Raw genomic sequence first — 16,053 nt, 5'->3', positions numbered from 1 at the left:
TACTTTTTCTTTCAAGTTCTCAGCAGCTCCTTTAAGTGTCTGTACCAAATTATGTTTTCAATGACCTGCTAACATTACCTGACTTTTATTACATCATCTATGCTCCTCAACGCGCCCTAGTGTTTATTTTTTGTGTTGCAAGGCTGAAAAAGCTCAGTGCCAGCCAGTGGTTTGCAGTCAGTTTGCCACGCTTTAATTTTTCAGATTATCAAACAGATTTTATTATCAGACAAAAACAAACTTTTTCAAATGATAATTTTGTTTATTAAGAGAAAATCAAATCAATCTGGCTCTTAGTGAAAAAAGTTGTGACAAACCTAAATCAGTTTCAGCAGCTGGATAAGTTTGTTTTACGTTGATGTGGAGGAATTAGAGGTGGATTGTCCTGCTTAACAATCCAAGTTGGTTTTAGTTTGCTTGTTATCTCAGATTTGAAGAGTAGGATTTTCAGCTTGAGAGCAGGATCTGTTTGACTGTCAGCCTGCGGTACTATTTCCTGAAATGCTGTTTGTTTTACCTCCGATGTAATGGAAACGTCTGTGTTTGTCGTCGGTCCACTGAAGATTTTCCCAAAAGTTCTGGGAGCATAAAGATGTTTTTTTTTTGGCAAATGTGAGATGCATCTTTGTTTAGTTTTTTTTTTTTTTTGGTCAGCAGTCGTTTTTTTCCTTAGAGCTCATAGATGCCGTTTTTTGCCTTTCTTACTGTTAAATTATGAATAATGACCTCATCAGAGACAAATGAGGCCTGCAGAGCTTTAGATGTTGTTCTGGGTCGTTTCGTGACCTCCAGGATGAGTCAGGACTTCGGGAGTCCGACCTCTCCTGGGAAAGGGCACCGCTGTTTCATGGTTCCTCCATTTGAGCAGAATGGCTCTGACTGTGGTTCACTGAGGTCTTAGACTCGACTTTTTAACCATTTCTACTCTGATAGATGTCACTGACGTTATTTCTCATCTGGGCTTTAAATTCCCAAGATTTTTTGCACATAACATGTCAGATTTTGAGATTTCTCACCTATGATGTCAGACTGGTTCTATCTAAAGGATATAATGATTCTAGAGGGTGTGTTCTTAATTATTCATTTTGAAACTACCTGTTTTGTTGACTCAAGTACACTTTGGTATAAAAATTAGTTTTATCTGAGATATTTAAGACTCTATAATGGACTGGCTGCCTGTCCAGAGTGTAGGCCTGTTGCAGTAAAGAAGAAAACAATGAATCATATGATAAATTCAAACGAGCTCAATATTTTTCATTTGCATAATTTGTCATTTTTCTTGTTTCTCTCTTTCTATCAGAAACTGAGTGATAAAAGTTTTCAGTATACTGCTTTTTGTTGCAGTATGAGGTTCTAATTGTTTTTAAAGAACCGAGACTTAATTCATTTTCTGTGTTGTTTCTGTTGTTGTGTCTATTTTGGATATTTAAAATGTCTTCCACTTCCAGTGTCCAAGGTTATCTTTGAGAATGTGTTCTTGCATTATTATACTATTACATTACATTACTTGAAAATGGTCTTTAAACAACAATATTATTATTTATTGCAATAACATTATGGTCAAATAAATCAGTATTTGTCTCCAGAAAACATTTGTCTTGCTCCATATGGACCACTGATTTTGAAATTTTAGTTTTAAATTTGAAAATCTCTACATTAACCTGCATGAGAACATTTAATAACTTTAATTTCAGATGTAAATTATATGGTTTTAGATATAAGAAGTGAATCCAGGAAGTAAAGCCAGAGGGGCAGGAAGGCAAAAACAAAGACAGATGAAGGACGCCACTGGAGGAAGTGAAAACAAATACAGGATGGAGGGAGGGCCAACAAACAGCTGTGCTGGAGTTTGGGTCAGAGTATATCTCCAACATAAGTCACATCCTTTATCTGTAAACACACACACACACACACACACCCCGGATTGTTTTAATATAACACAGCTGTGTGTGTGCGGGTTGAGGAAACTCTTAATTTGTGTCAGCATGCACACTGATGTAAGGATGGTATTTTTAGTTTTCCTGTGATGTAATATTTCATCCTCTTAAATCTCAGTTTACATATAAAGTTAAAGATGCCAGAAAATTACAGAACCTCCCTCTGTCTTCAGTTTCTATCTGTTTAGAGGCCCAGCTGCAATAACCGAGCTCATCAGAAGGTCGGCTAACATCTGCATCATGTGACCTCTCTGCAGGTTGAGCAGCATATAGTTAAAACAAAAGCAAGATTGTTTAGCTAATACATAAACAAAATGGCCTTTTATTGATCTTATTGTTCTTCATGGTGTGGCAACAGTTTGTGTGCAGAGTCCTCCATCTGGAAAGATGTTTAAAAAATAAGGTTTTTTGTTGTTCCACCTGCAAAATTATTTAAATAATCGTTAATTTAAGGATGTTTAATATGGAGCAGGAAAAATGTTAAGAAATAACATAATTATTGTCATATTTGTTGTAAATGTGCTGAACCCAGAAGGTTTTATGTAGGATTTAGGTTTGGGGATTGGAGGAATTGTGAGCTTGACTGTTATGAATCATTTAATTGTTGATTTGGTCGTACATTTTGGATCGTTATCACTTGGTTTCATTATTCTAACAAAGAGGTTAGATTTTTAAATAAAAATGTTTTGGGATATTGGAGAGTCTACAATTCCATGCACTGTAGGGCTGAAACGATTAATCGGATTAATCGATTCTTGAAATAATTGTCAACTTATTTAGTAGTTGGTTAATCATGAACCAAAACAGTACAAAAAATATATAAAGTTTGCATTTAAGATGATAAAAAAAAAAACGTTGTAAAAAATGTTTTACCCAGAACCCCTCAAGTGTCGCCTGGTTCACGTTTTGTAAAAAAAAAAGAAAAAAAAAAGCTCCTATTAAGCACCTTTCATTATCCAATTATTAATTATTTAATCCAAAAAATATTCAACATGAGTATTTTCTAGCTGTAGATGCATCCTTTGCCACTAATGATTTAAGCGTTCTCTAAATGAGTGCTGTTATTGCATTTTAGGGAATAACATGTTCTTATTATAAAAATTATAAATTATTTGTTTACTTGCATTTTTAAATGTATTTCTGATATTGTGTAAAAAACAAAAGCTTAAGTTGTTCAATGAAAAACCTGCAGAATTTGCCTTTTTTTTTTATCTGAATAATTATTTATCATAATATTTAATTTCTAAAAAAGTCATTAGTTGCAGCCTTAATGCAGATTAGGACAGATTCTCCAGCTTTTTTTTCAATTTTGAAAACAAAATGGCGTCTTTCTTGACCCTTGGATACAGAAAATGATTAATTACTAGCAGTGTGTTTGTTTTGAATGCGTCTGATTCTGTTTTGGTTCAGGTGTGGAAGACGTGTCAGAATACGACCCCAACCTTCTCAGTGACCCCCAGTGGCCTTGTGGGAAACATAAACGGGTGCTGATCTTCGCCTCCTACATGGTAGGAATTCACGCCGCTGCCGCATTCAAACGCTGTCCGTGTTATCTACAAGGCGTATTCATATTTTTAGTTTTTTGTTTTGGAAACATCCATTGGTCTCGTCGTTCCACATCCCAACGCTTGACACCTTTAGATGATTGATTGCTTTCTGTACACTGCTAGTTTATAAAAAATCTATCTTACTGGATTTAAGGCTGTGTGAATGTGTATAAAGTAAGAGAAATATTTCAGATAATCCGAGCTTTGATGGCGGGGCAGCTGTGGTGTGGCTGCAGCCTCTGAGCCGACCTCAGCCTAACATGCTCTGAGCTCTCGGTGTGACGCCAACGCCGCGCTGACCTGCCGGGCGGCTCCAAGACTTCAGCAGCAGATCCTTTAAGCCCTTTAAGTTGAGGTTTGAAGCCTCTGCGTATCAGATTTGCTTCAGCTCATCACTAAACACCTCGTTGGTGGGTCACGGTTTATCCTCACCACCATCAGGGAGACCAGCAGCCGCCCACTGGCAGACAGTTTTATATACCGTATTTTCCACACTATAAGGCGCACCTAAAAACCTTCAATTTTCTCAAAAGCCGACAGTGCGCCTTATAATCCGGTGCGCCTTATATATGGACCAATATTGAGCCACAACAGGTCTCGCAACTACGGTAAGCAGCCGCCGACTTCATTTTCCCCCGTGGAAGAAGAAACGGAAAAGCAGACACCAACTTCATTTTCCCCGTAGAGGAAGAAACGGAGGAAGGCAGACGCCAACTTCATTTCCCTGTAGAAGAAGAAACGGAAAGCAGACGCCAACTTCATTTCCCCGTAGAAGAAGAAATGGGGGAAAGCAGCCGCCGATGCAGCCAGCGGTGCAAGCTGGGTTTTGTGTAAAGACCCCAAAATGGCTCCTATTAAGAGACACGCTTACAACGCAGAGTTTAAGCTCAAGGCGATCAGTCACACAGTAGAATATGGGAATGGGCTCTTTGCACCTGCCGCGCTGACGTCACAACCGCATGCGCAAATGCGGCTCTCTTTTTTTGCTTTGAGTTACCATGACAGCTAGAAAAGACAAAGTCTTATTTCAGACGCAAATAAAACAATACTATGAACATTGCTGTCTTCCTAATATAATGGGCTTTTAAGTTTTCATGGATTTCCAAACGATCCTGAATTAAGAAGACGGTGGCTTGTAAATATTCGTCGCTACCAGTTAAAGCTAACGCCGCACAGCAAAGTTTACAGCCTTCACTTCACTCCGGATCAACTTCTTCAGCCTAAAGAAGAAGGTAAAGGAGCTTTCTGTGTTATTTCCATGGAAACACTTCTGTATTCAGCCTGAAAGAGTTTATGGGAACGAGAGAGCAGACCAGAGCCAGACAGCCGAGCAACTGATCCGCCTGTACAAACCGCTGTAAACACCGTCCTGCTTCACAAGAAACATGCAAAACTAATAAAGCGAAATAACACGGAGACCTTAAGGAACACGGTTATATTTTTCTAAAAGCAATAACTTTGAACCTGAACCGTCAGCTGAACTAGAACTCCAACACCAGAGCTAATGCTAAGCTATGGGCTCGTTGTGCTTCAGAAGCAAAAAGCCTGAACCGTAAAATCCCCGTTACTTGGTCTCTGACACTAACGACAATAAACCACGTAATATGCTTGAACATAAGGTAAAAACATTGTCCGTTAATGAATGATGAAAAATGTTTAGATACTTAGATAGCACATTTTTACAAGAAAAATGTCCGGCATAAGCTAAAGCTAATGTTAGCTACAAAGTTTAAAGAAAGTAAAACTCACCTTCGTATCTGTGTATAACAAGGCGAACATGTTAAAACCTTTCTCCAGATTATTGTCGGGGCTTCGGCTCCATGTACATCATTAAGCTGAGGTGCAAAGAGCCCATAGAGCAGCAGCGAGAGAATTTAACATGAACGAATCAATGGTGCAGAAGTGGAGGAAGCAACAGCTGTTCATTTTGGGAATGAACGGAGTTTTCAGAACGCTGGTTTGTAATCTATTAATAAAGTTTGACTGACCTATGTGACTATTTTGTCGACATTCCCTTTATCGCAGTTCCATCTAATGGATGCATAACGTAACCCCAGCCTCTACTGTAGCGTCTATTCTATGCGCCTTATAATGCGGTGCGCCTTATATATGAAAAAAGTTTTAAAATAGGCCATTCATTGAAGGTGCGCCTTATAATGCGGTGCGCCTTATAGTGCGGAAAATACGGTATATATATTTTCTTAATTCAAGTTGAGATAGTTGCGTTATCTGTACTTATTTATAGAATTCAGTTTATTTATGTTGCATCATTTCTAACAACTATTATCTGAAGGTACTTTACTGGACTAAAAGCTTTGATTTATACATAATTACTGTAATTTCTGGACTATTGAGCAGAAGCAATAAACCAGTTAATCAAATGATTAATTGGTTTAAATGATTAATAAACCAATCGCTTCCTACCAAAAACTGAATGATGAAAGTCTTCAGTCTGATGCTTTGGTCTAAACTACTCCTTTTTTGAACAACAATGAACTTTTAAAAGCCTTCAGGCAAAATAAAAACACTGCATCTCCAAAGATGTATGACACAATATTGGGCTTGTACCAGTCCAGTCCAGTCCAGACCAGTCCAGTCCAGTCCAGACCAGTCCAGACATTCACTGCTGGTTTTCTGTTTTACTTTCAGCTCTGCATTGGCTTACTGCAGTTCCTAATTAGGAATATCAAATGGCTCTTTATAACAATGCTGCCTCATAAAATTGATTTCTAAAAGTGGAATAAATACTGGAGTTAGTTACGACACCGCTGGATTTCTGGTTTTTCTAATTCTGAAAAGTGGGGCAAATTAGCAGTTGAATAAAAAAAACCTGAAGAAAAGATGAAAATGTGGAGCCGTCATGAGAAACTCGCCTCCTTTACGTCGGTAGAAATATCCTGGAGGCTGCAGTTTAGTTTGATCCCTCTCTTGAGATGAATTAAATGTATGGAAACACACACACACACACACACACACACACACACACACACACACACACACACACACACACACACAGGCTAATGTCATGCTACTTAACTCCTCTGAGAAGATTAATGTGAGGTGGGTTGCTCTGACATCCACCTCAGAGCAACCCAAGACGTGTGGGATTATTTTACCACCTTTAAATTATGCCTAATCTGTGGATACATCACGGCATACTCTTACACTTTTACTGACATTTGAATGAACACAGATTTAAGGACGAATTAAGGAAGCTTACCTTCATTCATTGCTGTCTATAACAGGCAGAGGGAACGTAGCATGAAGCTGACATGAAAGCTTGAGGGAAAGATTAGGAGAAAACTGAAGCAGATTTTTTTTTTAGGTATGGATTTATTCAGAAAATTACAAAGACTACAATTGTTTTACAAAATTAATACAGTACTGTCCAGACTCAAGGTACATCCCTAAAAAGTCTTAAGTAAAAAAAGGTAAGTTGGCCTTTTAATATGTTAATCACAGGTCTTAAATTTTGTCTTGACAGAACTGTGTTTATTTCTTTTTTCTTGCAGGTTTTTTCTGCCAGGCAAAAGTTTGAGTCATAAATTTAAAAGTTTTACCGTAAATTTACGGAGTTTTTTTTACAGTGTGGACTGTAAGTCACTTTACCAAATAAACTATATCTTCCAACTTGTAGTCTGGAAAATATGGTAGCTTCTTTATCAGTTCCTGCACTTTGCAGTAGTAGTGATTAGACACTAGATAATGTACAAATATATGAATTATAATAGGGTTAGCTCAACATTTACAACCAGATCCCTCAATGTTTTTCAGTGTAGCAGTTGCCCCATAATCAGTTTGAGAGAAAAACCTTTTTTTTTTTTTTTTTGCCATTTCTGTTCCCATGTGAGGGAAAACTTTAGCAATATGCAACACGGCCAACAACCTCTCATGCTTTTCTTTGTGTCGTATCACACAAACTAATAGGAGGAAAACATATTGAAAACAACTGATTTTTTGCAGTTGGAGTGCATAAAGGCATCAGCAGCATGTTTATTTTTGGCTGTAAATCAAGTTCTGATTGTATTAAAGCTTTTTTTTCCCCCAGTGGCTGCATGGTTGCTCTGCAATCACTACAGGCCTCACATCTGCATCAAATGATTCCCATTGATTTCTGCACAGCAGAAAACATAATAAAGCTAACTAATTAAACCAATGGACATATTTTAAATGTGCCAAATGTGTTCATATTCATCTTTTTCATAAATCCCTCACAAGAAGCTTTATGTGAATAGATGACATCTTTCTGCATTAGCACACTTTACCCTTAAATCAGGTATTCATTATTCATTTAGAGAAAAAGACATATATATGCAGGTATATTTATGTAAATGTAAAAGGCGCAAAGACATCCTGTTCTCAAAGATTAGTGTCATTTGTGACATGTATCACATTAAGAGGATTTAGAGGATAAAGTTAATTAAAATATTGCATCTTTATTTTATTGCTGACCACTTGAATTGTTTTAAGTTGGAAAAACAATATGGCCCCTGAATACTTTCAACTTTCAAACTAGCATCTAGTGACAAAACTAGATGCTAGTTTCTAAAACGGTATTTTATATTTTCTCTTTTGTAACGTCAATTTATCAAAAAATAAAGTTAATCCCTCAGTTTCTTTGTTTATAAACCAGCTACTATCTTTTTAAGATAGTTTAAAATAAATCTGAGTTGGGCTTTATGAACTTATTTTGTCATTAAATGAACAAAAATACAAATTACATAATTCATATTTCACATTTCAGTCATGCAAAAGATGGAGCACAATGACTTTCTCTAAAGTGAAAAACAATCATGAACAAACAGCGTCATGGAGAGCAGTTTGAGATTTCCACATTGTCCTGAATGTTTCTGTGAACAGTCGTTTCCAATTGTCCTGTAAAATAATCCTTGTAATCCTGGTATAATGAGAGAAATATTTACTCCTCTCAATGTTTACATTCTCCTGCAGTTGTTTGACTGTTCTATACCTCTGCTTACACTCCATCCGGAGATCATCTTTCCTCTGTTTATGCATTTTTTCCCTCATTATGTTCTTTTTCTTTCTTCCTCAGACAACTGTTATCGAGTACGTCAAACCGTCCGATCTGAAGAAAGACATGAACGAGACTTTTAAGGAGAAGTTTCCCCACATCAAGCTCACCCTCAGTAAAATCCGCAGGTAAAGCTGTGGAATATAAACACTTAAACGTGTGTATTTTATTCTGTAAATCGTCTCTGACCGTCCTGGATGTTCTGCCCAGCCTGAAGAGAGAGATGAGTCTCGTCGGGGAGGACTGCGGCCTGCAGCCCGTCACCGTTGCCATGGCGTTTGTGTATTTTGAGAAGCTGGTTCTGCAGGGTCGGCTCAACAAACAGAACAGGTAAATTCAAACCTTTCGTTTCATATTCTTCCTTATGTTTATTAATGTTTTTGGACTCCACTGTTTCTGCCTTCAGGTCAGTTCCACTCACTCTGCTGCAGAGCTGGGAAATATCTAGTTACATTTATTCAGTTACATTTACTTGAGTAACTTTTGGGAAAAATTCACTTTTAGGAGTATTTTTTACTACACTGAACTTTTACTTGAGTGATTTTATTATGAAGTATTGCTGCTTTTATTTGAGTAAATATTTCGGGATACTCTACCAACTGTGTGTAGGTTCACTGAATGAAAAACAGACCAAGACACACAGCTACAGTTTTTGTTATGTTTTTATAAATTTTATATCGGAAGGAACAGATTTAAGACATTTTTTGTTTGCTTTATTTTGTAATGATGTTATTTATATTAATTAGTTTCATTTTGATCTTTAAAATAACAAAATTTTTACATAACTTTATATTTAAGCCCATCTGAGGTCATTTCAAAATATTAAATGATCGATGATAATTTGATCAGTTATTCATAACTTGAGAAGCCATTTTTTCCAAATACTTTTTTACTCTTGAGTAATTTCTTGGATGGATACTTTTTACTTTTACTTTAGTAAAAACATGTTGAAGTAGTGCTACTTTTATGTGAATAAAATCTTTTCTTTTTTTTTGTGGGCGCTCTACTCATCTCTCCTCTGCTGGAACGCTTGCGCCATCTTGTGGTTCACTTGTTATTAGGATAAAAAAAAAAAACAAGCTGCTACATTAATTATATCTCTGATAACCAGCTGTGCCTCACTGATTATCTCTGAAATTATATCATTATTTGCAGCGTTAATTGTTGCCCTTTAAAACCAGAGCAAAACTTTAGCCTCTCTGTCCGTTGCATAAAACATAAAAAATGTAATCATGTATTTTCTGTTAATCATTCAGAGCAAATAAATTGGCATCCTGCATGTTTTAGTGATTGTCTTGGTTCATTAGAGGATTTCTGCAGAATTTTGACATATTAAGGAGTAAAGCTGGGATGATATGATTTAAGAATAAAATCTCTGATTTTTTTCATATTGGATCCAATTTTCAATTTTAATCAATGGTTTGTTGTTGTTTTTTGCTCTCTTTCTTCTCTAGGGTAAGGCTATAAGAATATTTGTTTAACTTTGAAATATAGTCATTATATTGACAGAAAAATGATGCATTTGTACAAGAAAAAAACCCCTGAAAATTATGTGATAAAAACAACAACAACCTGTTTTATTTGGGGGGAAAAAGCTTCCAGAGTTATCAGGATCTGACGTGACCACCTCAGTTTGTTTGGTTCGTTCTTCAAAATAAACTCAATCAAATGTTTAGTCAATCATTTCAATGTCCTGCTGCTAATCTGATACTGATGTGTTAAGAGATGATGTCTATTTATAAATATTTATCTGTAAAACTGGTGTCAAAGAATAACGTCACAAGATGCTCAGTGTTCCTCGTTTAATGTTTTTATTTTTCATGTTGGAGTTCTCATGGAGTTACTACTTTATTCTCCAAATATTACAACTTTTTTCTTGTAATTTTTTTAAATATATCGCAGCCTGGCCCTAATATTCCATCAGAGTTTACCCGAATTTAAAGTGCAAATAAATAGAAGCTGTAAAACTCGCTCGTCAAACAAGATGGCCGCCCTGGGTGTGCTGACATCACTCTGAACTATGGGAACCCGAGGAGTGCGTTGGTGGAAAAAACATCCAGATTTTCCAAAGTTTAAATCATCCAATTTGATTAATCAATAAGATCAAGCTGTACATCCATGATTTAAAGTGACAGAAACCAACATGGCTGCCCCTGCAGACGCCTGATCAACTACCTGACATGTTGTTGTTGTTTTACAGGAAGTTGGTGTCAGCTGCCTGCATCCTTTTAGCTGCTAAGATCAGCAGCGACCTGAAGAAGCAGGAGGTCAAACACCTCATAGATGTGAGTCACACACACACACACACACACACTGGTTGTCATGGGGGTGACTCCCGCCTGCGAGTCAGATCAGGTTGCTCATGTGTTTATATGATTGTTCCAGCTGAACAAGCGGAAAAAATCGGACTGGATCGCTGAGCTGCAGAATCTGAACTCTGAACCCGGTTCGCCCATCAGCTGGCGGTGACTCATTTAAAAACTTTAGCTTGAGCAGCTTCTTTTCCTCAGTTCACTGCAAAATACACATATTTATGTGCAAATATCTTAGTGCACTTCAACTAACTGGAAACTAACATTTCAGCAAAATATAGGAACTTGTTTTGAGTAAATAATTTTTATTGATGATAAAGTACTACTAGCAGATTATTTCACATGGGGAAAAAGGTTTTATTGTAAGTGGAACTAGTCTCTTTTTATTAATATTAAGGAATTATTTACTTAAACTCTTTTGACTTAGTTTTGTTTTTATCTAGTTTTAACTGGAAACTAGATGAAAAGTACTCTAAAATTGTGTTTTTGCTCCTCCCTCCACAGGTTTTAGCTAAAATAAACTCTTTGTGATTCTCTATCTAGTGCTAAAGAAATTCATGGTTATTTTTGTCTCTCAGCTGGTTGCTGTGAGAAGCGTCTCCGAGGAGCCGAGTGATGCAAATTTACCCAAAACTTCTCTTATCTTCTCACCAAGTTTATGATTTCCTCATATTTAAAACTCTGTGTGTTGTAAACTTCTCCTTACTCAACAAGCCAGAAGACTTGTCTACAAAAACACAACACAAATTTAGTCTGTCTGCAGTTCTTCTCTGATGGTATCAGCACAGAAATTTGAAACAGAAAACTAAAAAGTATCTTAATTTTGCTCCTGCTGTTAAAATGTTACCTACCAATGTTTCTATAACATTTTTTGTTTTGATTTTATTTGTTTTTATTAAATGTTTGGATGAAAACAGAGAATAAAACATGACATGGGGTAATTGGAAATGTACAGAAATTGAGTTTACCTCTTTATAGGTTTAGATATATATGGAAAAATAAAAATATTACAGATAAAGGACTGAATTTCTTTCTAAAAATATTTAAAATTCCCAAAGATGGCTGGTCCAAAAAGACAAACTTCTAATGTTTTAAATATTTTATTTAAAAAACATTTAAAACTTTTGATTTTTTGTCTGTTTTTTGAAACTAATGTTTTAAATGTTTTATTTAAGATAGGATTTAAATTATTTGCATGTTTTCATCTTTCATTGTATTTATAATGTTGTGTAAAAAAAGGCTTAAGTACTTAAATGAAAAATGGCTGATTGAATGAAGATTTACAAAAAACTATCTAAACTTTAACTGATTCTTAAAAGTCGAACCATTGAATTGAGATTTGTTGTCTGTGCAGAAGCTGGAGGAGCGCTTCAGGATCAGCAGGAAGGAGCTGATTTCGTTTGAGTTCATCATCCTGGTTGCCCTGGAGATGGCGCTGTACCTCCCTGAAAGTAAAGTGTTGCCTCATTACAGGCGGCTGATGCAGCAGCGGCAGGTATAGCGGCGCTTGGCTCAGCGGCACAGCGGCAGTCTGCTGCTCCGTCTTCCACCCGGAGACTCCCAGCACCTTCCACCACCTACACTGTGATGATCCTCACGATGCCTTGCTCAGAGGCGGCTCCCACACCGTCCTCTGAGTGGTGCACAATAAAAACCTGAGAGGGGAACACCAAAGTTATGACACACTGTGACATCACCAAACGAATCATCAGAGAAATACTGAGGCCTGAGAAATTACTATCCCCAGTATAAACCAGTCATTTTAGATCCAGTTCCTACCAGGAAACTCCCAGTTTGATCCTTAATTTTTTACACACAGTTGTAAAATTTTAAAAAGTTGTTTCTTTGACATGTTAGCAACTCTTCTGAGCTATAAGAAAGACTTATTTCTCCCTAAATTAATTTAAATAACTTAAAATGAACTTAATTTTTCTAGTACCTGAATTCACTGAAACATCGTAACAATAATCAATAAACAAAAAATATAAAATAGAAATAAATACCTTAAGGTAAGTATAGAACAATGTCAATTAATTTAGTGGTTTTAGTGAACATCTTTTCAGTTTAATTATGCTCGAACATGCGTCACTGTGTGTGATACTGACTTAAAATTTCATCATGATCATTTAAAAAATTTTTTTTATAGTTAATTAAATTCCTCAACATGCATATGTGGCAGTGAGACAGATGTTGACAAAATGAACAATGTACGAAGTTGTAAGTTCCTGCAACAAGAAGGATTTGAGTTTAACAGAATAATTTCTGTTATTTAGTGGGGATGCACCGATCCACGTTTTTCACTTTCGATACCGATATCAGAAGTTTAGTATCGGCCGGTACTGGCCTGATACAGAAAAACATCGCTGAATTGACTTAAAATGTGTATTTTTTTAAACACAGACATAAATCTACTGAATTACAACCTTTGTCAAACATGTAAAAAATAAACTGCGTCAAACCACTAAGAGGAGAATTAAGGAGCACAAGCTTTTAAAATGGTTAACAGGAGAGTTTAAACGTGTCGCCATGATTACTGAGCTTTTGACAATCATTTTATTGCACTCCAAATAATCTGATCGGCTGCTGCCATATGTTGTTTCTGAGGATCAACGGAGGATGATTAGGAAGACTTCCTGGAAAGTTTGGGGATCATCGTCTCCTCCTCCTCCATGTGCTGTGATCGTGTTTATTCACGTACTGAAGGTGTTTCTGGTAGCGCCTGAAAGCGTCATGCACTTTTCTGTTCACACAGAAGCTCCAGCTGTGGAGTTTGGATGTTTAAGTGCCTTTGTGTGGCGATTTCATGCAAAGCAGAGCTGATTCAGTCGTCTTCCTGTCCTGTAATCTGTTTTCCTGCTGTACCGGCAGACGCTATGATCAGAAAACGTTTCTTCCGCTCTGAACATCTTCCAGCATGAGAAACGCTGTCCTCCTGTGTCCGCTGTCCGGAAACATCTGTAGTGTTTGTGTTGCTTACGGTTATCACTGAAAAGTGAGTAAAAATTGATATTTTGAGACGGTGAAACAGGAACAAACGTTGTGCTAAACGTTCCATTTAAGGGAAGGAACTCTCTGTGGCTGCAAACATCCTCATTCTCTGAATCATCACTAAACAAATTCCAACCTTTGGGTTCCTGAGCTGCAGCAGAAAAGCAATAATGAACTCTTGAGCTCTTTATTTATTGTTTTTATTGTACAATAAAGGGATGAATCTGTATCCAGACCAAGGTTTCTGTCAGGATGTGTGCAGTTGTTCTTTTCTTCCTTCAAGCTGCAACGTTAAATCGGCTCCTTGAGCTTCTAAATTGGGCATTCTTCCTTTGGCGGCCATGTTGGGGGAAGTCACTTCCTGCTGAGCCTCGGTTATTTTTGCACTTTGCCTTTTTAGCCTCACCTCAGTCTTTATTTTGTCACTAACTAATAATATTTTTCTACATGTGAACAATCTTTATTGTAACCTTGGATGTTTTGAATGAACTGTGTCACAGAAACGTATTTATTGCTAATAATCCGTCAGATAAAGGAGAATCATGTGCGAGCAGATATACGTAGCTGAAAATTACTCCAAGTACAACCTGATTCTGATTCTGATTCTGGTTCTGATTCTGCGTTGTTAGACTTACATCCATGTTCTTCCACTTGTGTTTTTTCTGTTTTGTGTTAAAGAAAATGTGTTTGTTGGAGCAGGAGAGACGCTTCCTGTACTGCAAAAACACAAAGTATTTTTGTGTAGTTTCTAGTGCAACTATCTTGGCACACTTGGAATAAAGTAAAACTAATAAGTAACTTTTCAGCAAGATATAGGAGCTTGTTTTACGTCAATAATTTATAGTTCTTGGCAAATGATTCCTCTTGTAACAGGGGAAATATATCTTGTTATGAGTTAAATAATCTGCCAATGTAACAAGTACTTTTTTAATCAATATTAAGAAATTATTCACTTAAAACAAGATCCTACATCTTGCTGAAAAGTTACTTAAGTTAGTTTTTTCTTTTTTCAAGATTCCTAAAATGTTTGCACTAGAAACTAGACAAACATTTCTCTACAGACCAAATGTTTCCATTTTATTGTCTAAGCTGGAGGTTTCTGCAGCTCCACCATCAGTTTCAGCATGCTGATTTCTGTTTTATTTTTTTTTAGCCTGTCCCTGTTACGTTTTACATCCATCTTTGTGCTTTCATGGGTTGCAAATAAAAAATTAAAACCATGGTGAGGATTCCTCTCCTGCTCCAGCTAAAAGTGCGGAATAATCTGCAGTCTGCTCACATACTGGACAGCAGTCAGATTTTTAATCAATTAAGGAAAATAAATGAGCTTCATACAGAAGGTATTTGATTAAAATATTTTTAAAAAAAAACACTTCAGCCGCCATTTTAAATGGTTATTTTGCTGAATCAGGTTAGCAAACACTATTTTTAACCTTTTGTTTTCCTTCAGACAACAAAAATGACCATTTTCTGTTATAAAGTAACCAAAAATCTCTAAATATGGCCATAAAGGCTGCAGTCGTTTTCTCTACATTAGAGAAGTTTTATTTTTGCAGCTTTTATTCTCTCAGTTGACCTTAATTCTTTCCTATGTTGTGCCACAGCCTCATTTGTTTTATTTAGTTTATTTTTGACTCTTCTTCCAGCACTGAAACACTGTAAAGGGAAATATTTATCAAGTGTTTGTCTTCTGTTTCTCTCTGTTTTCATTTTAACTTATTTCTACTTTAAGCTGACATGCGTTCTTTTTGTTTTTATGTAATTACCAGTTTATTTCGACAGCAATATCACATGAGTGGAAGTTTTTGCAGAGTTATTTTCAGCTGCCAGTTTCAGTGAAACACATTTATTCAGTGCGTGAGAACGGCTGCTGCAGTGGAAATGAGTGCAGTTTTCTCTGCAGGACAGTTTGGTTTTCTAATTTGTCTTGCAAAACATGGAGACCATATACTGTTAGAAAATGCAAATGTTTAATGTCAAATTTATTTTCATTAAAATATTTAAATTTATTGCTTTTTATTGTCACTTTTGTTCCAGATTTTACCATCTCAGCAAAATACTGTTTTTCGGTTTTGGGTTTTATGTTTTTAGCAAACAATTACAAAATGGTGTCATTGACAAAAATAATAAAATACTGTTGGTGTAGATGGAGTATCCAATGAATCTGAGTTTTATCCATGTTTTTACTGTTTACATTCACAATTAAAGAACACTGATGTAGAGACGGTGTTGGTCGC

General features: G+C 36.4%; 1 protein-coding gene across 1 annotated transcript in view; it reads left to right on the top strand.

Moving 5' to 3' along the window:
• Nucleotides 1–15,825, top strand: part of LOC114140363 (CDK5 and ABL1 enzyme substrate 2-like) — a 44,012-nt gene extending 28,187 nt beyond the window's left edge. Inside the window, exons 6-10 of the mRNA XM_028010170.1 lie at nt 3,348–3,445; nt 8,538–8,644; nt 8,727–8,846; nt 10,717–10,801; nt 12,183–15,825. Coding sequence (XP_027865971.1) covers nt 3,348–3,445; nt 8,538–8,644; nt 8,727–8,846; nt 10,717–10,801; nt 12,183–12,329 — 557 coding nt within the window. The 3' untranslated portion in view covers nt 12,330–15,825. The remainder of the gene's footprint in view (nt 1–3,347; nt 3,446–8,537; nt 8,645–8,726; nt 8,847–10,716; nt 10,802–12,182) is intronic.
• The last annotated feature ends 228 nt before the right edge of the window (nt 15,826–16,053 follow it).

The sequence above is a fragment of the Xiphophorus couchianus genome, chromosome 24 (genome assembly GCF_001444195.1).
Source record: "Xiphophorus couchianus chromosome 24, X_couchianus-1.0, whole genome shotgun sequence".
Lineage (NCBI taxonomy): Eukaryota > Metazoa > Chordata > Actinopteri > Cyprinodontiformes > Poeciliidae > Xiphophorus > Xiphophorus couchianus.
The sequence above is the reverse complement of the archived record's forward strand: the minus strand, read 5'-3'. Positions and strand labels throughout refer to the sequence as shown.